Consider the following 23,776-nt stretch of genomic DNA (forward strand, 5'->3'; position numbering starts at 1 on the left):
GATTTTGCGTCGAAATAGTCTGCTGTAGTTCATTCCGTCGCCAACCGGGCTGAACTGACTGGAGTGTTAAGGAGAATTGATATTAAGGGAATTTTACAGAATTCACATTTATCTAAATTTTTTGCCCCATCCTAATTCCTCTCAGTATGAGTCTACTGTTTTCAAAAGCTACGTTTTGATTTTCAATTGAAGCAACGCTGTTGAGACTGTTAAATGCTGCGCATTTCATCCTTTTTTCGTAGTATTCAAGGGTGTGCAATCTTAATATGACTACCATCAAATGCCGCCCATGTTTGCATTATTCAATCGAAAAGGAAAACGAGAAAGGCCGATTGACGCGAAAAGCGATAGGCAAAGGAATTTCACATAGCGGCTCAGCAAGCGAGGGTGTGCATCTTTCAATCATCCTTTAGCGAAAAAAGAAATTTAAGTAGACATTGAAGCTTTACTTATGCAAACATCACTTTTACCGATGTAAACGTCCTCTAGGACTGTTTACTGATTCATCGCATCAAAGGCTCTACAATGTTTTGAATGCATGCTGATCTTCCCCATTCAGGGGCAACAAGTGTCATCTCCCTATAATACTACCAGTAGTAAGGGTTTAATAGAGAGGACTCATGAGGGCTGCTTAGCGAGGTTTCGTAACGACTAACTTTTGCGCTTTGAACTGTCAAATAATATTTGGCCCCAGAGCAATGTTCATTGTCGAGTTTGGATCGCTTGATTCTGAAAACTGATTTAAAAGTCGCATGCAGACGGCAATTCCGCGGCACTCAGAAGTCAAAACTGAATTCTGTACAAGGGAAACATACTTATATCAGGTTTTGCTGAATAGATTTTGGGGTCTGCCCCGAGACCCTGAGAACACTTTTGAACTGTCAAACAACAAGTTGCCCTTGGGCGCCACTGTCAGTTAGGGTCGACTATATATATATATGTATATATATATATATATATATATATATATATATATTTGTTTAAATTTTGAAACCAGTCGTTTGATTTCAATGAAGCCGATGTTTACCTTGTCTGAATAGTCAATCCTTTTATCAACCGTAAAAAAGGGAAAAAAGAATACCGCCCCAGACCTATACTACACTACAAAATTAAACATTTTTGCTGTTCCTTCGCTACATACTACCGTTTATGTACATCATGTTACTTTCCGTAGAGCAGGCCTCAAGATGCACATGCAACGAGTATTGTAGCTAAAATGACCTAGCGCTTTTACTCAGTAAATTCTATTTCAGTCTCTTGTCCCACTACATTAATTTTTTTTCTGTGATTCGTGCCGCTGTTATTTCGTGTTGTGCCACTAGACTTCAGTACCTCTCGTTTTTCTTTATAATTTCATATAATTTGGAAACCGTTGGCGTTTTTTCCCTTTTTACTGAATATTTCTTCACAATCATGACATCTCCTTTGAGCACCACCTTCTTAGAGTTGCAATGCATGGCGAAACCATGTAGAAACCCAAGATGGGGTTGTTTACGACGAGTTCTTGGTTAACGAAAAAAAAGGAAACGAACTCAAAATGAACACTAATGAAAGGGTTACACTTAGGGAAAAGATTATAGCATGACCTTCGTCTTTTCGCACTAGAGTCATATCGCACGTTAAGCGTGACACTTAGCACACTAGCTGGGAGGCTTATAGAATATGCCATAAAATATGCGCATATCCGTGAGATTGCTGACTCGCTTAGCGTGTCGCGTCATTGCACGCGTTCTTGTACCTTATTCCCTGTTTTCCCGTGAAGGGTTACAAATATTCCCTTTCGATGGAAAGCAGTTTTTATTTTTGATTGTGAACTTTGCCCTCTCCATGCGATGCTTTAATCAGTTTTTACAAAAGCAGGTGATTTAACTCAACGTAATACGAGTATTCTAGCTTGAAAGGACCGATCGCTTTAGCAATTGTTGAATACATTTGAAATTCTTTAGCGCCTTAGTTAAAGCCAAAGGTTTACGATGTGCAGTTTTGATAATTTGTGTAATAGAACATCAGAACTGATAATAATTGCGTCAAAACAGTCTTTCAAAAGGTGAACGGCAGTCACCGAAGAAATCTTTTACTTATATTAAATCGGATCTCAGATGAATAAGGAGAGAATATCAATCGGTTTTTTCAATCTATCTTTTCAAGTGGCGTGAAACTGTTCCCTTTCCCACTTTTTCTCTTTTCAGCAAAGGCTGTGTAGCTTTGAAAATTTGTGTAATAGAATAACAGAACTGATAAATATTTCGTCAAAACAGTTTTGAAAAGCCCAATGCCATTATTTTTTCCACATTAATTTTAGTATTCTAGTCAACCTTCTCGGTTGATCTAAGCAGAAACATTATTCATTGTATATTAAATCGGATTACAGAAAAATCGATCTGTTTTTTTCAACTATTTCTTCAAATGACATGAAATCGTTTACTGTCTCTTTAATATAGAAATGGTTTTGTGGTCAAGCCCATTCAAACGCACTTGTTCTGATCAAATCCCATTTAAGGAGTTATCTTTTAACTTTGGCATTGAAGTTAGTTCACCAGGTAGGAGATAATGTAAAGCTAGTCCAATGAGGATGAAGACTGGTGAAAATCCCTCTTTACATCTAAAACATTCAGTCTACTTGGTCACTGCTGTGGAAGTCGGCTGAACGGCCCTGATGAAAGAGGGGGATTATTTCGCCCGATCCCGGAAAAAAGCAAGGAATATTGCTGCCGATACCATATGTCCACTCCATTAGGTGCTCTCCTACAGTGAAAAAGATAAAGGCATCGCTCGTACTTGTGGCACTGCTTTCCCTTGATACCACAAATTCGTGCCTCGTATTAGCGGGGTGCCGGCCAGAAATCACTTCGATATGTACTCATGTAACATTTTTCGCTAACCAGTTGCAGCGTACATTTTGAATTCGCATATAACCCATAATTCAGGGTATTTCAATAAGTATGCAAAGGAAAAGTGGTATTTGAGTAACATTCTGAGCAGTCTTAACTCTTTGTAGCTTGTGTACATTTAATTTCAGTTCCTAACCGCTCAATTTTATATTAAGGATGAACAATTGGCTCGCTTAATGCCATTAACTAGGGAGAAGGACAATTACACAATTGATCATCAATGTTTTTTTTTTTATTTTTCAACCGACCTGATTCGTATTACAATAACGTCGGAGGTAATGAGGTGATTAAAATAGTTCCATCCCAGTTACAAAGGGTTAACATGAGCCACAGCAGTTTCTTCCAGTAGGACCTTTTTGTCTTCAATGTCGGTCCTCACAATGTGATGTTCTACGACGTGGTTCTGAGGCAGCGTGACCGGCTCCTTTGTTCTGTGCAAAAGGAAAAAAATACTTATAAAAATACAAAATATGTGTTTTACGTTACGTATCAGCGTTGGGTTTTTCACTTCTTTTATGTAAATCAATGCTTTTGAACTTTGCTTTTGGCACAGTGAAGTTCAGCAATTACTTGTATGAATTAATGACTATTTTCCCCCGAACATCTTTTACTAAGAAATACAGGGAAGGGAACGTTCTAAGCTTTAAAGGATATTATAATAGATAACTCTTAGTATCTTGTGGAGAATCTTATTCCATCCCAAATATTTTATCGACAAGGGAAATTAGTATTAAGCCGTTTTCTCAAGGCCTTTTTCATCTCAGGGTTCTCTTCGGTTGCTTTTATCCCGTAAAACACAGAAGATGAGATCCAAATGCTCAAAAGGAATGATATTCAACCGTTGGAGCTGTTTCAGAGACAGAATACTTACTTGTAAGAAGTGTGAAACTGGCAACTGTGATAACCGCCTCCTTTGAGTTGTAGGAACATAGTTACATCACCTCTCAATATGTTGTTGGAGACAGTCATTTTCTGAAAGGAAGGGTCCCAGCCAAGTGTCCTCTTTTGCATTATGGGTCCGTTGGCGGGAAAGTTAACGCCATGAAACATGGATGTGTGCTTAAACCAATTTCCCTCAAGGCTGTATAATTAAGAAAATTTGAGATATCAATTAAAATACGTAAAATTACTCTTGTAACTGTGTCACATACCTAGAGTGCAATGTACTCTGTAGAATAATGCTACGACATTTTTCAAACTTAATCCATTTCTCACAGATGCCTATTTCAAAATTTAGCAGTCTGCATATTCTCTGGTCATTATGCCTTTTGTGTATGTTTGTTCCCCTGTAGCTAGACAAGAAACGTTCTCGGAAGAATCACAACTAAGTTACACTTTCAAAAAGGGCGCTCTCTTCTCCGTGTAAAAAAGGACCTTGAAGATCAATTTTAAAGATTATTGTGTCAATCCGATACTAATCATCACTTTTATACCAAATGTGTCCACTGGCTGTAGCAACTCCTCCATCCTCATATGTAAATGCCCTTTCAAATGACATTCCAGCAGGAAATGCTTGTTTGAAATAGTCAGGCATGTCGGCAGGATACTTAGTAAAGCATCTGTTTCCATATTTGAACACTGTCGACAGTATGTCAAAGGAAAATGGAAGGGGTCCTCCCTTGGTGACCCAAAAAGTGGACTTCTGTACTCCTCTAAAATAAGATGATAAAAGTGTTGGAAATTATTTTCAGAAACAGCTCATGTATGACCTAAAAAAGTATCGCAAATAAATTTAGCTGTGACTGAGCTTTTATACGATAATTTGAAGTAGCTTTACACTTCGCTTGGTTCTGGAAGCAGATGAAGAATCGGTCGATGTCATAGACTGTTGGTAATTTGTATCACAAATGAATTTAGCTGTGACTGAGCTCTGCAGCAGCCATTACACCTCGCCTGATCATGGGAGCTGATGAAAAAGTTGCTGTCATAGACCGTCGGTAATTTGCAAACTCCAATAAAAACAAGACATAGTTTTTGCTGAAAATCTTCATATGAATCTTTGATCTTGTTCACTTTGCTTTTCAAAAAAGTCCTTATTCATTTTTGATAATTTCCCAAAATCATTTATACTTTGATATCAGGCCCCTATGTGACGACTGCACTTTGATCTTATCAACTCTGTGTTTAAAAATAAATCTCAATACATGATAATGAAATAATTCATCGTGGTCTGTCTTTTAAGAGACACTTACTCGTAAGGCTTTCCTTTTCCTTCACCTTCGATCTCAAAGTAATGTCCATTGACACTACCCTTCATTTCAAATTTCAAATTCATGTCTTTTAGAATGACCTGAATAAGTAAAAAGGAAAGAAACGGCTATTTTCTACTGACATTGATAATTCAAAGACCCAAGCTGATTTTAATTAACTGCCAGCGCATGCACATTACAATAGAAATTATTGATTTCTACTCTTACTGCACAGCTTACGCCATATCAAATTAACTCAGTGCACCTGATTAATGGGAAATGGGCATGCTGGCGCACTAATTTACTTCTTGTTTCTCTAATTACATTTTCTGTGATTTTTTGTGATTTTCAAAATATTTTTGTAAACTTTCGAATGTTCTGGGTACATTATTTTGTACCAATTGTATTCAGTGTTTTTAAATGTGCCACGCGCAGCTAGTTTATGAACAGAAGTTATATTTTAATGAACTGTGAACTGTGAACAAAATTCTTGTGTCACGTGCAATGCAACTTCATTCAAAAATACATTTGATAATGCTTATTGACGCCCATTTCCCATTCATCTTTGAGTGTTTTAATGATACACTGAAATGCGTTCGCCAAATAAACTCTTAAAAACAATGGGACTGTTATTTAATAAAGTTTAACTGTTGTTAACAGAACCGCGTTGTAAACTATCTTGAATTTAGCTTAGTCTTTTGTACGAAAATTTTTTTTTTGCGAACAGTGCCAAGAGGGCCGAAAGCTAGCAGTTAAAGGATATATGTTTAATGAAAACAGGATCACATTCAATAATAGCACCTTTATCAACATAATTATTAATTTTAAATTTTGATGGATGGACAAAACTTAAATTACCCGCTGGCAATGGTTGAATCAGTGTCCATCCATAAAGATTATCTGCATCAAGATAAATAATACTAGAAGAATCTTCGTTTTCATTAAAATTAACGAAATATTTATTATTCGCTTTTGCAAATCGATGTGCAAGATTGCCTATGTCACCCAGAATCATTTTTTGACTAGTTTTTTCTATTTCAATATTACCAGTCAACCCGAGTTTAACATTCGTCTTTTAAGCATTGCATCGAAGGCAAAATTAGGTGCGGAAAGATAAGGTGATGGATCTAAACCATAGTATTTAAGGCACGTACTCCTGAAGTTCTTAGAAACATCTGTAAGTGAGGAAATGTCAGTTTTCAAATATAGATCATGATATTCACCAATAATTCTGCATTCATTTTTTTTGTAAACATGAAATGCAAATATAAATTCTTCATCGGTAATACTCACTATATTCACTTAGTGTACTATAAAATTTTCCTTTAGGTGGGAATCTTTCAAAACTATCCATATATTCATATGGGTAAATGCCTTTGTGTGTTAAAATTGCATCTGGAGTGTATTTATATTGTGACAATTCAAGATTTTTCACTAAATTTTCAGGAGAACTTGCATATTGTTTTTATTTTTGTTTTGCAGTAAACTATATATCTTGGTAAAGGTGTAAGTTTTTTCTTTGAATGTTTTGTTCTTCTCAAAGTTACGGGGTTTTCCGCAAAATTTTTGTTCTTGGTAAAGGTACTAAATTTAAGTTTGACATAATTTCTTCTCTTGTAAGCACATTTTTCTTTGTTCTTGGAAAAGAAACTTGTTTTTTATTAAACTCACTTTACATGGTTTTAAGAATTTTGTTTTCTTTAATTTATTGTTATTAACAAGTGCATTACGGTCGGTTGCGTTCGTTATTATATATTATATAAAGATTTTTAAAAAAATATTTACTGGGCTAGTGCATTTCGGTGTATTAGAACACTCAGTGACAAATGGGAAATGGGCATTTATAAGCATTATGTAAAGTATTTCTGAATAAATTTGGGTTGCGCGTGACATTGAAATTTTGAATAAAAACAATTTACTTAAACGTAATTATGTTAGTAACACTGAATACACAATACCGGCGTGGTTTCATTAATGATATACAGTATAAAGTATAAAGAGGGAGCTCCACAAAACTTACTGGAAGTTAACAGCAATGATGGGGGGGCTCATGTAGGAGGTCAAAAGAATATTACCTGAATCAACCAAAATACTTCGACTCCTACCCTTAGTCGATAGATAATGGCCAATACCGAAGATGAAGTTTTGTGCCCTCAACATTTGCCAATTCTACTTGAAAACAGGCTGGAACAATCAGAAAGGGCTCACCTGTGAGGATTATTGTTTTCCTTGATTTTCATCCGCAGGTGAATAAATTCATTTCATTAAGATGAAGTTCAGAATTTTCCACGGGAAAGAAAACTCTCAAAAGTTTCCATTGCTCCCAACGTGTGGATCGCTAGTTGTTTAGTAGCATGCCGCGCCCAACTAGTATCTGAGTAGCACAGGTTTGAATCCTGTCGAAGTCTAATATTTTCAAGATTCTTTTCTGCAATTTCTAAAGTTACAGCTCACTTGCTAGGATCATTGCTTCACTTGATTTTAGTGTTCGAAGATTTTAATGTTCGATGATGTTTTGGGTGTGGCATACCAACTTGCGTCCTGAAGATTCTTCCCTATTCTTTGTTACCGGGGTAAGTTTGACTCTCTTTACTTGGTTTCAAGAATTCACTAACCTGCTTTGAAAGAGACATGTTGAGGATAAACCACTTGATTTTCAAAACTGGATTGCGAGCTGAGATAGTCTGTTGTAGTTCACTCCGTCGCCGACCAAGCTGAACTGTCTGGAGCGTTAGGGTAGCTTGATTTTAAAAGATAGGATAGAACAGACAAACGCTCATTGATGAAGATGATACCACGTGAACTATCGTGTGATATTTAACAATTGGTTCATTCTTAGTTCGCGTGTATCGTCTGAGTATCCAAAGCTATTTTCGTCGCTTGAAAGAGCCTATTCATTCATTGTATTTTAATAGATTCTCGTTTGTTATATTGAATAATCATTTTAGGCGCCAAGGGTATGTCTCGATCGCCACGGACAGAAAAACAATATCTAAAATTTTGAAGCCTCGAGACCAAATTCTACGGAAACTTTTCAGCAAAGTGAAACTGCACGCGTCAATATATATAAAAAACCGTGGTGGCTCATTAGGAATTAGATAAGAATTACGGGTGCACTGCATACAACGTGGCATATACTTTGTTACCTTAGTCTAACGTGCAAAACCAAGATAAATGGTTATAACCATGGAAAATATAGATAAACACTATCTTTTCTACAACATTCTTCGAGGGAACTACTTGATTTCGTAAACTAATTTTATGCAAAATTTAAAAGAAGTTTCAAATCTTTTGAGATAAAAGTGATCATTCGACTCCTTGTTAGATTTGAGACTGTTTATAGCCTATGCAATTTATTGATTAGTAATCCGTTTATTCAAACAAAGACGCACTAATGGATGTGATAAAAAAATGCTATCTCTTATTTTAATCAAAATACCACTTGGATAAGGCACCATTTAATTATTCAATGTTATGCTAAAGTCAAGATCAAAAACAAAAACAGAAAAAGGGACCCTCGAGGGGAGCACACGGACACAAATGATTACATAATCAGATTATTCGGTTTTTAATAAACTGAGTTGAGAACGTGACTTGGCTGACAAAGGACCAACGCTCGAGAAACATCTTCTTTAGAATGGCTCTTGGGTGAAAATTCACATCATCGACTCAGTTGATAAAAGCAAATATTAAATACCTTGATTAAAGAAAGAGCTATAATGAGGCAAAAAATTTGGTGCTCTTTAGCAGAGGAAACGATTTACGCAACTCTGGTACTTGAGGCACTGAAGTGAAAACAATTGTCTGCAAAGTCAGTGGTAGAGACTAGTTACGTGATACGTTGACACGTGCAGGACTGTGACTGCAAATTGCAGAAACACTCTTCATTCTTCATGTGTTTTAAAGGTTAGTCTTATTATTATCTCTCAGGTCTTCTGGTCAAAGGTCTAATGAAGTTTGTATACAACAGTACATGAAAAACGTTGTGTGGTCTTCAAATTGTAGAAATAGGTGTACAATATAAAATAACCTTACCATTGAAGCTGGTAAAAAAAAACACGGCGCCACATCCCTTCAAGTGTTGTTGTTGAGATCTTGCCTGTTTTGTCTTGCCTGTTTTTTGGAGCGATATATTTGTACGTCATACTGAGCTTATGATTGGCGAGTGCAAAGTTTATAAGCCAGCAAAATTTCCGTAAAATAGTTCCATAACATACCTTCCTATAACCGAAGTCAATCAAGTCACTTCCCACCGGATAAAATGTACAATTTATTCGTTTGATAAAATATCATCACTGTTAAGTTCGGCTGACGCGAGACCAAAAACGTAAAAGCAAGGGAGCTGAAATGGTCAGTCCGACATCAGCACAAGAAACAGGAGAGCAAACAACGGTATGACAGCTGATATGTACAACTGAACTTTCGAGTTGCGATAGTTTCAGACGTTTTTCGAAGCTTATCGCACAATTGTTCATTTCGCAGCTCACATTTTCCGATGGCCAAGTTCGCGATTTGCTTGAGGAAATGGGGACATACTTGGAAGGTCATTTAGCGATCTTAGACAATGTGAGTTCTACAGGTAGCTGTTAAACGACATAAAATATTATGCGAAAATTCTGTGTGTTTTACCTATAGTCAAAGAACGCCAGGGTCGGTTCAAATAATTTGTTTCTTTTTCAGACAAAACCACTGGATGACCACCTGGCAAGATGGTAAGTACTGAGAGCGAAATTTTGTGAGTTGAATTTTTCAGTTCAAGACTGAGCTGCCTTCGTATATAAGCAAAGGAACTCAAATAATGCTATCTGTCCACATTTAACAGGGACCGATTCGTAACCCTGGCAGTTCGCTTTTTGTCGGAGCAGCCGACCGTGCAAGAAATTCTGCAAAGGCCAGATAGATAGAGATAGATAGATAGATAGATAGAGCAGGTAAATGTTTGTTTAGTGTTTACTGTTGTCGAAAATTTTCTGATCCACGTTTGTTTGAAGTTTCCTTCTTTCTAAAAAAGTTACTGTTCTTCCCGTACGGTCACAGAATATCCCGAGGTCCAACCGAGTAACTGAATAAATTTGCTTGTTTTTTGGCTCCAGTTGTCTGTTTACTGTCTCCATTAATTTGAATTTACCAGGGGTTTTACGCCGCTTTCGCTACTTGTCGAGTTCGCGATGTTCGAGTTCCCTACATGTTCGCGACACACATATCGACCCAGTACACTACCTTGGAAACATACTAATAGTTTTATCGTGTTCTAATGGCCAACGTCTTGTTTATTTTTTACAATCTAATCTATCGTTGCGGTATATAGTATCGTAGCAAGTGGCGTGTTAATCCAGAGTACGTGCGAAAACTGGGATAAAGCAGCCTGCACGAGTGGATCGTGGTCGAATAAAGTTTTAAGTTGCCTTTTCCGGTGTTTCATTCAATGGTTTATTTCAGAATAGAAACGACAATATTTGTTGGTTTGACATAGGATTCCAGCTTAGTTAGTGTTCGAAGTGTCATGTCACTTTCAATGAAGAGAGCGGTCCGCTCTTTAATATTTAGTGTTATTGTTCACTTATCACACCTTGAAAATTTACTTTGCTCATCTTACCGGTACTTATTAGTATAAATACACCAGAAACTGCATATTTAGTAAGGCATGAAAACCACACCAGTGTTTCTCTTGAGTTATGAGATCTTTGCCACCGTCATTGTTTATATTTTTCTCAGTTCATGTAAATAGCATACTTCAGTTTCGTGGAAAAGTACTCGATTTGACTTTCGAAATACGCGGGGCCGTCCCTAAATATGGTGTTACAAAAATGAGTCGTTGAATTTTTTATCGCAATAAAATTATCGTAATTGTTCCCTTCTGGTTCCAATCATCTTGTTTTGGTTTTCTAAGTAAAATCATCAGACGGTTAACTTTACTTAACAAGAGTGAAGTTGGCCATGAGCTTTTATCACGATTGGTGGCTTCTAAAGGAGCCGTTTTTATAACGCAGCTTTCTGTTCACTGCAAATTTCCGGCGAAACAACTCTTCGTGAACTTTACTTGAACTCTTTCCACTGGACGGGAACCCGTCTTGCGGCCGTACTCGTCTAGGAAGGCAGGTGTCTTTCCAAGAAACAGCTTCAGGTGTACAGGAGCGTCAACCTAACAACCACCCCCTGTTACAGTCAGACATTTTTTCAGAGAAGAACCAAGGCCTGCTGCTATCAGCTCCTCTTTACTGACGAGGTATGGACTCCCCCCGGAGATCCGACGGCAACCCAGGAAAGATCGCTCGCAGCACATCGTGCCGTAAGGTGATGGTTTCGTTCCAAGCCAGGGGCATTTTTAAGCCTTTCTCGAATAGTAGAGACAATCTCTCTCTACGTTCATCAGCGTGAATTGGATCGACAGACCTGTTCTCGAAGGCAGCGATAAGATTTCCGGAAAATGTTCGGCTGGTTCCCAGGTATTTTCACTAGGGGAGTAATTCTGCCAATGGATGAAGTATTCTGTTTTTCTTCCTTTAACTCGTTTTGCAACAATGCGCTCTACTTCGTAAATACCCATTACAGTTGGCTTTACCTTCGGACGATATTTGGAATTACAGGCACGATCGCAAACATTATTCAGTAAAAATTGCGTAAAAGCCTGGCTGATGTCTCGCACGCTTCAACAGGTTAACTCAAAGGTAGTAATTATCAACTGTCCTTTTCACATGTTTTGATTTGTCAAAACGGATCCAAGTGTGATTAATTAGCCGACAGTTCCCTCAGGCGCGAAGCTGTTTCAGGTGGTCGCTTATTTGTTTTTTTTTTATCTCTTGATGTTTTTGTAATCCTTAATTCTTCTTTCCTTTCAAGAACAAGAAAGACTAACTTCTAATAACTATTAAGTCATTAAAAAAAAATCATCGGAGTAGAAAAGTGCGCGTTTCAAGTAAAAACAAATGAATTATGCATCGTACTGCTTAGAATGACCCTGAATGATTAAGCAGTTTTCTCACGCTTTCAGATCTGTTATCCGGGCCCCTCTTGCGAACAAGTATGCCCCCAGAATAAATTAACGCAAAACAATTCGCTGATTGTGCACCGCTATTTCTAGTCCCCTGCCGCAACTCGAAAAGAAAAAGGGGCCGCCAGATGGCAGGTTCTAAACCGCCGGGTCGACATGAAACAATTTCGGGAGCAACTTCAGAATACCCCGCAACTCATTTACATGTCATTGAATAAGAATAGCGTCTATTGTGTTAGGCCTCGATCTTCAAAGCCTCCCGACACATGTAAGTGAGGCAGAAATGAGTTGCGGGGTATTCTGAAGTTTAGCCAAATTTCGATAATTCAGATAAAGTTTTGACCAACAGGAGTTTGTTAGTCGTCTATCGTCGCACACGAATCTGCAAACGCTTTGTGAACAGTGCGGCAGGCCTTTAATTAGTGTGCTAATGTTAACTCTGTCGCACCTTGGGGACTGACATCACGCACCAAACCGTTTGATTGACAGCAGCTGAAATCTGCAGTGCGACTCAAGTTTTCCCAAAGCTAAATTTGTTGACTAATCACAGCCGATAAGTTCAAGACAAGCAAATTGATATTCCGCTCGTTGATAAACTGGACACTGTAAGTACCTGTCGCGAGAGACAAAACTATTCTGCGCGGTGAGATTGGTGTGGGGTAGCTGTGGGTTTCCAGGGAATTCTCACGATGCGGTCATATTTAGATCCACTGACCTTTAGACCCGCATCCAAGAAGGCGTTATTCCTGTAATTGGAAAAACTGTAGGCAATGTTACTGTCCCACCACCTATAGTGGGAGACTCTGCATTCCCTCTGCGCACATGTTTAATGAAATCATACACCAATGCAGTTCTGACACCCCAGCAACGTAACTTTTTTTTTTTTTTTTAATAAAAAAAGCAACGTAACTTTAATTACCGTTTAATTAAGCAGAGCCCGTATGCTTACGGAGGGTGCTTATGGGCAACTCAAGGGTAGGTGGAGGGTGCTACTTCGAAAGAATGAAAGTAGTCAAGATAATGCCCGCATTACTACATTGGCATGCATGGTTGTTCATAATACATGCATTGCAAAAGGAGATGCAATTTCCAGAAAGCTTGACTTGAGTTTGGATGCAGATGGTCAAAAGATAAATCGAGAGGAAATAAGAAAGCTGTTGCAGATGAGAAATTGCTCAAGCATCAGGGATGTCTCAGTGGAGGCAAATAAAGTCTTTCAATACGTAGAAAATAAAGGTTGGGACTGACAGTTTCGATCTATGGCAAGCGTTTGTTATCGTCTAAAAGTAACGCAAGGAGCAAATTTAATTCGAGTTTCTGGCTTGTTTACAGCGAGATCAAATACAGCTTATAACAACTGTAATATATAGATTTAGCCAAGCCTAAAAGCGGAGCTCGCATCTTTTTTTCCCGCACGTTTCAAGGGCACAACGCCTTGCCCCGGCCAGGACTAGAACCCGGGTCGTTCAACTCGGAGCTCAGTGCACTGACCACTGGACTACTGGAAAAAGCCATGGCGTTGGCGTGCCCGCGGTACAGTCGACCACGCATGTTAAAAGTAGCACCTTGTGCGGTCGTACGGTCGTACGTCCAAATTTTTTCGGCTTGATGGGTTACTACTATTTTGTATAATTATGGGGCTACGCTCTGCGAGCCCGCTATAAATACATACCTTTTTTAGAGAGTCCGTTTTTGCGGACCGACCTGCTTCTCGAATTTTCGTTCCGCTGGCTTGCTTCTGGAAATCTTCATGTACGTACATGTACATATACGTGGAAAACCTCGAAATGGACAACTCGCTAAAATGGGTTCTTTTTATCAAAGTAAGCGGTCAGACAACAAGTGATACGTTGTGGAAGTAAGGTGAGGTATTTTTACTGAGAATTTGACGTATTTTATAATTTCATAGAACGGTCGTAAATAAACCCTAACCCAATAATTCCGCCGTGACTTTTATTGCGCAAGATGATCATCTCACAGCTGGAGCTTGGGCCGCCTGTGGTTACAGAAGCTTTTACAAACTATGATCGCTCCGAGTCACTTCTTTAGCTTGCAACACTTTTATGTGATACTGAAAAATGATTTATTAAGATTTACTCAAGACCAGATGGTTTCCTTTGTTTGTCGAAGAAAGGGGTGCAGAGGAAATAAAATTTGTTGAATTATATCCAGGAGCTCGAGATTATCGGGGAATCTTTTATATAGGGTTAACCTCTAGAATATCCCCTTTCGAGAGATACTTTTACAATTTTTATTTTCCTTCTCTTGAATAAAGTATTGTAATCTGTAAGAATATGATTTTTAAAATGTCAACTTCATTTACACCTGATATTCATTCCTCTATGTAATTTCTTGTTATTCTCCGACCTGCAGTTGTTCGGCTGTGTTAGATAAAGCCATTCGTGGTCAACTGTTGAATAAAAACTAATATTAAGAAAAACTCATCGCACAAAAGATGAAAAACACATCTTTAAGTCTGAATTCCTTCCACATCTTATCTTGTCGTTAATGAGTACACGCGTTGCACATATGCACCATCTCACCGCTATTGATTTTTCTTGGGAAGGACAGTAACTAATAACATTGGGGAGGCATCGAGCAAGGATATCGGAGCAAAAGTAAACGAATGAGAAGAAACATCTTTGAATATAAGGAAACATGCTAAAAACGCATTCAAACGTAACTCTTTACTCGACAAAAAATTGTCAATCGCGAAAACAAGTCCTTTGAAAATCATTTTCCTTCTGCGCAAAAAATGAAAAGGAAGAAAGACACTTGGCGTTAATACGTGTGCTTCTCATCTTTGAATTTTTATTACACTTCTGAATAAAAACATTTCAAAATATGACACAGTTTATCTATCAATCAATTTAAAAAGTTGGCAGTCAACGAGGAGGAAGTGTTCTTACCATTACGTAACTATCGCAATAAAATGAGAATGACTTATTATCGCTGTTGGAATAATGAGTTGACATTTACAAAAAATTAATTGAATCTTTTTTTTTTCCAAAACAAAGCGGATATTGAATTCGACGAGGTCTTATCTTCCTTTTAGGAGTTAATCGTATTTTCCACTATCTTTTCCTATCTCTCCAAAATAGCGACAATATCATTACTCCTACTAAGTCAATTTCCTCCTTCCTTCTTTCCTCAATTAAAGATTTTCCGTTGTCGTTGTCATTGGCAATAATATTTCTGAGTTTTGTCTTTTAAAGGCTCGCAGTACAGCTTTTTTTTGTCGTGAATCGTCGTGTAATAGGTTGGCTTCTTTCTCTTGTAGTCTTGTGGACTTCGTTCTTCGAGTTGTGCGACGCGACAGCTCGCGACTGCTTCCACGGCGACGCCGGGATAGCGCAGTCCTGAATCCTCTTCTATAGTTCTCGTTGAAAATGACGTAAATGTACGGGTTCACAGCAGAGTTGGCGTGGCCAAGGAATAGAGTTAGAAAATCCATATCGTAAGGCAGACCGCAGACATAACGAGCCGATTCCGCAAACATCACAAACATTCTGACGTACAACGGAAGCCAGGATAATGCAAAAACGATTACAACGGTTACTAACATCTTTAAGACTTTCTTGTTAGTCTTGTCCTTATTTTCTTGGTTTGACGACAGTTCTTGGCCAGGTGCTTGCCTTCGCCACAGTTTAAACATAATTACTGTGTACAGAGATGCTATGAGCGTCAGAGGCAAGGCATACAGTATTACAAACAGCGCTATGGTGTAATCTCGAGGAGCTGTGTTTTCATCAAACGGTGGATCCCATTTTTCTTTGCAATATGCAAGGCCTTTTTCACCGGTGTTTGTAGAGACGTAAAGCTGAGGACCTGAAATGATAACCGACGATAACCATGTAGATGAAATGATACCTTTGGCGACGCGAAATGTAATCACACGTTTTAACGGTCTGAATATTGCGAAAAAACGATCGAATGCGATCGCGCAGAGCGTGAAAACCGAAACCGAGATTGTGAGTGATTGCGCGAAGGGCAGTAGTTTGCAAAGAGCCTCTCCTATCCATCCACCAACAGCCCAGATATCTAGTCCACGGAGTATCCAGTAGGTTGTAGGTAGCATGTTGAAAACAGTGGTCAAAAGGTCGGCAACAGCCATGTTGATGATAAGATAGTTCGTGATGGTTCGCATTCGCCGGGTTTTGTGCACAACCCGCACGACCATAACATTTCCGAACAGGGAAAGCAGTATCACTAAGATGTAAGCGGCTGCTTTGATGCCTTTTACATACTCTTTGGTGTTTTGTTCTGGGCAAGACGGGTAATCTTGACTAGTTTCCGCAGGAAAGCTAGATGCTGGTACAGTTTGGTTTAACATGTCGAACGAGTACGAAAAGCTCGCGGGAAGAAGAAAGACAACGCGGCTCTGGATAAACGGTTAAATTCCACGTTGTAAAGTGGGCTTTTACGCTCGATTAGCAGCGGTCACTTTAAGGGCTTTTAAGTCTTCCCTGTTCTTCGAGATGATTAATCCGTCTTAGATTGAACGCTCTGTGTACACCGCCAGCCACTCAGTCTGCCATGAATAAAAGGCGATCCTCTCGAAAGGCGATGGAAACAAAACAAGAATTGACAACAAAAAATATGCAGCACTATATGCGTGGGTATGTTTACAAAAGCTCGGTTTTCAAAATGCAAATTCTTTCATTGATGAACATTGCGATTTAGGTGTAAATTAGGTTAAGACGCTTTTCTGATCAAAATGAATTGTCACACTTTCGCCAATTTTAGAAAATGAATTCGGATATCGGCTTTGACACTCGAGATTTTTATTCAATAAACGAAGATAAACATAATCATAACATATGTACTTTTAAAATCCTGTGACGGTCTCCTTATTCTTGCCGTATACTTTGATGTTAGAGAACACAGACGTTTGAGACATCGGATAAAAGTAGGGTTAAATGTTCAGTTTAAATTGTGCAAGTATAAATGATTAATAAGACTGGCATGATCTTTTCAAAGAAAGTTTTCACTTTTGCGGATTTTAGCTATGAGAAGGAAAAGTTTGGCCAAATTGCGAATTAGTTCAGAAATGCTTCTTTCATCTTTGACGGGAAAAAAAAGGCAAAAGGTTCATATCCTTAAAAAAGAAAATATTCTGCTAAGAAGACAAATAATAACGTTGTATTAGCAATAAAATCGATATTTTTCAAGTATTGACAGGGTAGAACCATGTGGTTTAATTTGGTATCTCCGATCCATAATCTTTCCTCAAGCCCAAACAATTTCGATCCTTCGCCTACAGCCATAAAATAATTACCAGAGATAAAAACATTGTTCTACAGTGCGCAATAAAAATAGTCGGCACTCTTTTCAAGAAGATATCCAAACATTTCTAAGGACTTGATGGTCCTGCTGGATATAGAGTGAGATTGATGTACGCTTTTATTGAGAGAAACTTTGTTTGTCGATGGAAACTATTGCTTTTCGTACTTGACCATTGCGGTTGTGGCTTTCCCTTTCATTAAAGGGTTAGAAAAAATAGACAACAAATAAAGAGAAGATTTCACTAAAAGCGAACGAATCTTTCCATTTCTTTCACGTGGCTACACCTTAAGTTAATTTTTAGCATTATATCATATGCTAAATGAGGCCTTCGCATTAAAACATCTCATTATCAAAACGGAAATCCCCCATTAGTGATCCAAACTCATCTTTAAACATCATGACAAGACGAAAATGAAATTTCATATTCTATATTTAAGCAAGAGGAAAACACAAATTAACTTTGAGCAGAACAAATCAGAAATTACTTATCTGAAGATTCAAGAAATCAAAAAGAATGTTTATTTCATCCCTGACACATATCCTCCTCGAACACAGCTAAATTAAAGTAAAACCAGCCAGGAATAAACTGAAGATGTCTTACGTTTGTACAAAGCCATGTACTCTTTGAACTTTGCGCCAATTTGGAAATGAATAATCGAAACACATGTTCGATATTTTGCGCATATCGGGGCTTACTCAAGAGAAGTGGTCTTAAGTAAATCACTCTCACTGAAACAGATGCAAAAAGATCGCGTCCGAAAGCGTGAGCTCTGAGATCGAAAATATTGTAGGTAAATTATATAGTTAGGTATATACCTTATCGTTATTTCATGTGTGAAGTATCTAGTTTGCGTAAAATAATCGTAATTAATGATCATTAGGGAAACAGGATTGGTAGCGATTTGACCGAGGGCTCTTTGCTCAAAATGTCGGTTTCGAACTTCGAAGTGTGACTTAGTTTTATACGATCAGGAGGCTATTTTTAGAGAAATTTTCACGAAAATCATGCAGATACAATTTGATCTTTAATTTCAATCGTTAATTTTCCACGACTGATCATTTCTTCGGTGGTTACCTTTCACCAGCCTGCAGAACTAACGAATCTGTGGTGAGCCTGGATTAAGTATTTTCGCAATTAAGTCTAGGCCGCCATCCCGGAGTTTTAGAGCACTTACAGATGTGTACAGAAATAAATTTTACCGAGAAGGTGGTATATTCGATGACCTTTACACAAACATGGCGACTAAGTTAACTTTTGCGAGCTTTTAAACACTAACTCGGCCTCTGAAAAAGACGCCTACACTACAGGGTATCCATTTATTTCCAATTTCCGATAGACTACGAGTTTTAGCTTAACGGAGAACTAAAATCGAAACAAGACATTATACCTTGCCAATTGCCATCAACTTTTTGCCCTTTCGGATTGCCATATTGCAACTTAGCAGTAGCGTGGCAGTTAAAGTCTTCTTCTGTGTTTATGACCCCAGACCGTCAGTTAAATCTTCCAGTTTCTAGTTTATGTTTCGTATTCGCCGGATTTTGTGCACAACCCGCAAGACCACTACACTACCCTACTTGGAAGACTGACTTAATCGAAGGAGAACAATATCTTGAGATTTCAGGCCAGCGACTTGTTATTGTAAGATATCAGGACAAGAAGCAAGTCTGTAATAGGATCCTTGTGTTTGCAAAAAGATTTCTGGGATCGCCAAGGCCGGCAAACGTTGCAAGTTGCTAGAGGGAGATATATGGCGAGAGGATGCTTCGACTTCCAAGTAATCGATTTCGGAGAGAGATCGTCCCTTTTTCGTCGCAGTTTAATCAGAAAAAATTTAGGTAATGTCGATACGAGGGAAGTGTAAAGTTTTGCTTGAGTAATCAAGAAATATGTGAAAAAATAACTTAATAATTTCTCTCGTAGGGTGTCAGAGATTCACGTCTATCTGATATTGTTTCGAAAGTTCTGCATAAAAACAAACCTTTTAATTTAAGCGGCGAAGAAAGCAAAAATGCCACTACTGCTCAAAACAGAGTTTAGATGTCGACCACATGGTATGTTGTTTCTATTTTTGTCAATGTGTCAACCCTCTGAAAATTCCTTGCTGCAAGCCTGAATTTTAGATTTCATAAGATAAAGTTGCCAGTTTAACCCCAAGTCAGGAATGAATGAAAAAAATAATAACTCGGAAACCTATTCGACCTTGAGAAATAAATCCAAATTTCCCAAGATTGTCCATTTGGGCTTTTGTAATATCACTTTTTTATCATTTAATAAAAAGGCAGACGTCAACCCTGTGAAAGTTTGTTTACTCACATTATCACTTAGTGGGTTCTCATAACGTTTCCGAAAACCAAAAGTTATTTCTATCGTAAGCTATCCTTTATCACAGGCCTTGTTAGTCTTAATAGGTGAGCGTATCTTATTTACTACTGTATGTAACTGAAATAGCATTGCTTACGTTGGCATGGGGATATAGCGGTGAACAAACCACGTCTAACGAGTCTTGAATCCCTCTTCTAATTTGATGCTGCTTTGCTCTAACAACTTCTAATTCATCTCTTAAGTTACCAAAAAGCTATTTTTTTCAGGGTATGCTCGCTTTTTTAGGGTATGAAAATCATAAATTCATGCAGACACGAGTACTTCCAGTTCATCTGATTTTTCTCTGAGGCTTCTGGATGCATCGGAGCCTTTGTTCTCGATGATATCCCTGACTGTGGAATGCAGTTCTATGGCATCTAAAACCAGAAAGGCCGTACAATAATCAGGCTGTGGCTTTTGCAGCTGATTTGGCTGTAACCTTGCGAAGCCCTGGATCCTCTGTAGAGCCAGCTTTTATGATTGCTACAGCTCCACTCTTGGATCCAGCTTCCGATGCAATGTGTTTGGCTCCAAGAATGAGGGCATTTCTAGAAGTGGTCTCAACAATCCCCTGGTGGTTGCAGTTGTCGCCTCCTTGACACCAACTATCAATGCTAAGTCACTCACCGCTTTTATGGCAGTCTTACTCATCGAATTTGCCAACAGATCCGGGTGCATACAACCTTCAGTTAAGGCCACTGCCGGATGGTTTACACCGAGCATATCTTCGGCAAGTTTAGCAGCAAAAAAACCATCGAGTTTGGTCTTTACCACCTTTTAACATCTAAATTTGTTTCTTAACTTCAGCTATTTTCCCGAAAACTTTTTTAAGGGCAGCATCTGCTTCCTGGGTCAGCGATGAGTTGGAAGTGGATTCAATATTTCTTGCGCCCAGGTCAACGCAGGCACCAGTGCTGTTCCTGCAATCAGAAATGGCAAAGCAGCACCAGCTGTCATGGCAGTGGCAACTTCTCCTGCCACGGTCATACAACCGCGTGCGATTGAGGTTGAAGCAGTCTTACAACTTCTCCATACTTTATCTAGGTGATCAGCTAATTCACGTAGGTGTCTTACCTTTTTCCTCACTTCGAGGAGCATAGTATTAACTCCTTCTGCGAAAACATAGACTTCTCGCACTAGTTTTTTCGTTTCAGCCGCACTCAGAATCTCTATTTCAGCGACAGTCACGTCTGAAACAGACATAAAAGCGATTTTGATCATCACACTTTTCAGAAGTATTATCTCTGAATATTTTAATTGTATATTAAATTCCCTTAGTATGCGCATATGTGATGATTTGGACTTCAATGAGAAATCAACTTAAATAACCAGTGAAAAGAAATACGCTTGAAGCAGACAGTATCCGTTACTTTCCGACTATGGGCCTAGTTAGCCATTAAACTAATTTAAAGAAGTTGATCGGTTGGTGTGATTAGCTACTTTTACGCGGTCAATCGAAATTTCTCGTTTTCTTATTTAAAGGGGAAAAAAACATAGACAAATTTTGGGTCAGAAGTTCCTTTTCATTTCGCTCTTATTGGTTGAAAGAGCTTGATACAACGCGGTACAAAACACAGAGCGGAGCAAAATCTGTCACGCCATCTGCCGACGATCTCCGGAACCCTCTCTAACTTTTGTCAAAAAAAAACAAACAAACAAACAAACCACAAACAACAAACTCTTGGGATACAGAATCATCAAATCATCAATTGATACAGAACAGCCTGTAGATAACAGTGCAAATTACACTGAAATAGAAAGTAAAATTTAGGAATTAGCGAGTTGGCAAGTAGCAACAGAAGCACCAAACAAACTAGGGTTTGTAAACATACCAAGCGCCGAAACTTACGAAATTATATCGTGAGCAGAGACCAACTAAAATAAACAAAAAGAAAACGAAATGGATTATTCGAGTTTTGAAGATTTTCATACTCAATTTGTCGTAAGCTTAAGTAATAAAACTTAAGCACGCCTAACACTCGTATAGTATTTATAATTTCGTGAATGACGAAAAACGCAACAAAACTGGCATAACTGTTAAAAAGTTCGCAAATCAGAGTGTACGAGCGACTGTGATCCCGCTGAGGTCCATTGCAGCTAGCTCATCATGGCGATTTCCGGTCATCACAGTGAAGCAAGCCTTGGAAATTAGGTCGTACGCTTTTCGAGTGAAAAACTACGAGCTTACTTTGATAATTTTTATAATGCGTTGAGTGGAAGGCAGTCAACCCGACCAATCTTAATTTTTCCCTGTAACTTGGCTGTCGTTTATTCATTAAACACAGCACCTTGAGCAGTTTGTTTTTTAATTTTCATGGTTAAATGAAGACGGAATGATGACGAAAGTTGTTTACCGTAAACGGAAGTTGTATTCCGCGTGCGGAAGTTGCAATGTATCGCATGCATAAATTAATTTCGATGAAGCTCAGAAACTTAGAGATAAAATGTTTATATGGTTTAATAAAAATAATACCCTCAAATCTTATTTCAGAACTTCTGAAAATGCGACTTGAATCGAGATACCGAAATGTTCACACCTGGGGGACCCGTAGCGGGTTCATTTAAACACAAGCTGTGACCACGCGAAAGAGCATCAAAGGTCGCCATATTAAGCTGTGCATTTGCGTTCGTCTTCAGTTAGTATAAAGTAATCATTGCTCTATCATTGTACTTTTCCTCGTGAGCTCTTCAACATATAGTCCAAATATCAATCATAGCGGCCAAGATAGTCTCACTAGAATTTTTTTTCGAGCTCCAATATTACGGCCGGGACTTGAGGCTCGCTCGAGCAAAAACAGTAATACCAACCGGTCAGTACAAAATGCAGACCACAAACTGTAGACCGAGTCCAAATGCAAACTAGGTACAAAATGTAGACTGCAGACTGGGTACAAAGTGCAGACTGAGAATTTAGACTGTTTTTTCGTCTGATACGTGATAACACGTTATCTTACAACTCACCAAGAGTCACGCAATCGCTTTTCCGCGATCATCCCAGTTTCACGACTATTTGCACTATTGTGGAATATCCCTTGCCCGTTTCTTAATCACAATCGTTCTTAATAAAATTTCAAGCCTTTGCGCGCGAGTTGGTTGGTGAGATTTCGATACAGAATTGGCTAACTTAATAAAAAAATATGTAAATGTAGAAGTAAAGGAGATGTCACTATTGAATATATAACACGCGCAATATTCGAGAAACAATTGACAGCTTTGCACGTGGTCCGTACGTTTCATCGTTTTAATCAATATGTTTTCATTTCGTTGACAAAAATGCGGACCGAGACCAAAACTGTTCCTTCGACTTGATATATTTTCAACGTTCAGGGGTGTACACACTGATTTTTCCATATGTGCCTTATATTGTTACTGGCTTAGTACATGGGGAACCAGCGAATTTTTATAGAGAAAAGCGAAGAGTTGCTTTCGTGACTGGCCATTTGTTTACTTTTCTGGTGGTTTTATCTCTCATCTGTTTGGTGACTTCGCAAACACACACACACGCACACAAAGAAAAAGGACATTGTCTGCCTAATGACCTCTGCCCGTCCTACCTCTAGCCCACACAAACTTTTTCCCAATTCTCATCACGACGAACGCACAAGTTTTCTTATCACAAACCTACCCAAACATGAGAGAGAATTCATTCCAAAAGTCTCGAAAGTTCGCATAAACCGAATTCAACTGCACCTATATTCAAGAAGTCCAAGAAATCGATAAAATCTTAAGCCATAACATGAATGAGCTGGCTCCAAGAGCCCTTTGATTTACGATACATTGAGATATATTTAATATAACTGTAGGCTACATTAAGTTATGAACACCGTTTGTCATAACAGAAAGTGAAATGGTCTAAAAAAACTTGTACAAAACTAAAATGTTCCCAAAATTCATTTCAACAGACTTTCGAGATTCTATCGGTTATAACAATACTCAAAATTTTTGAGGGCTAGCATTGAAATCTTTATGACCAACTACTTTTAGACAGATCTAAATCAGTTTACAGTAATTCTAAAAGAAATGGATTAGTTTTTGTGATTATGTCAAAATTTAATTC

The 23,776-nt window shown here is 38.3% G+C and overlaps 3 protein-coding genes and 2 long non-coding RNA genes across 5 annotated transcripts in view; 2 read left to right on the forward strand and 3 right to left on the reverse strand.

Annotated features, from left to right (window-relative positions):
- LOC113678263 (uncharacterized) overlaps positions 1-10,164 on the forward strand; it is an 86,524-nt gene extending 76,360 nt beyond the window's left edge. The window contains exon 6 of the long non-coding RNA XR_016183288.1: positions 9,985-10,164. This is a non-coding gene — a long non-coding RNA (uncharacterized LOC113678263). The remainder of the gene's footprint in view (positions 1-9,984) is intronic.
- Positions 3,102-7,872, reverse strand: LOC149049736 (GFP-like fluorescent chromoprotein amFP486). Its single transcript, XM_089195095.1, has 5 exons — positions 7,696-7,872; positions 5,084-5,181; positions 4,325-4,543; positions 3,763-3,972; positions 3,102-3,322 (listed from the first exon to the last, which is right to left on the reverse strand). The coding sequence occupies exons 1-5, from the start codon at positions 7,711-7,713 to the stop codon at positions 3,199-3,201; spliced, it is 669 nt and encodes a 222-aa protein (XP_089051221.1). The 5' UTR covers positions 7,714-7,872; the 3' UTR covers positions 3,102-3,198.
- Positions 8,525-10,164, forward strand: LOC149049737 (uncharacterized). Its single transcript, XR_016183286.1, has 5 exons — positions 8,525-8,986; positions 9,384-9,472; positions 9,563-9,646; positions 9,761-9,792; positions 9,903-10,164. It is a non-coding gene; the product is annotated as an uncharacterized LOC149049737 (long non-coding RNA).
- Positions 10,165-14,857: 4,693 nt separating this feature from the next.
- Positions 14,858-17,825, reverse strand: LOC149049738 (substance-P receptor-like). The gene has a single exon (XM_089191380.1). The coding sequence runs from the start codon at positions 16,402-16,404 to the stop codon at positions 15,226-15,228; it is 1,179 nt and encodes a 392-aa protein (XP_089047506.1). The 5' UTR covers positions 16,405-17,825; the 3' UTR covers positions 14,858-15,225.
- A 2,014-nt stretch (positions 17,826-19,839) lies between these two features.
- On the reverse strand, positions 19,840-21,135 carry LOC149049739 (uncharacterized). Its single transcript, XM_089191460.1, has 3 exons — positions 20,577-21,135; positions 20,347-20,444; positions 19,840-20,190 (listed from the first exon to the last, which is right to left on the reverse strand). Exons 1-3 carry the CDS (start codon positions 21,004-21,006, stop codon positions 19,984-19,986), a joined length of 735 nt encoding a protein of 244 aa, XP_089047586.1. The 5' UTR covers positions 21,007-21,135; the 3' UTR covers positions 19,840-19,983.
- Positions 21,136-23,776: the final 2,641 nt, after the last annotated feature.

The sequence above is a fragment of the Pocillopora damicornis genome, chromosome 2 (assembly GCF_964200805.1).
Source record: "Pocillopora damicornis chromosome 2, jaPocDami1.2, whole genome shotgun sequence".
In the NCBI taxonomy this organism is placed as follows: Eukaryota; Metazoa; Cnidaria; class Anthozoa; order Scleractinia; family Pocilloporidae; genus Pocillopora; species Pocillopora damicornis.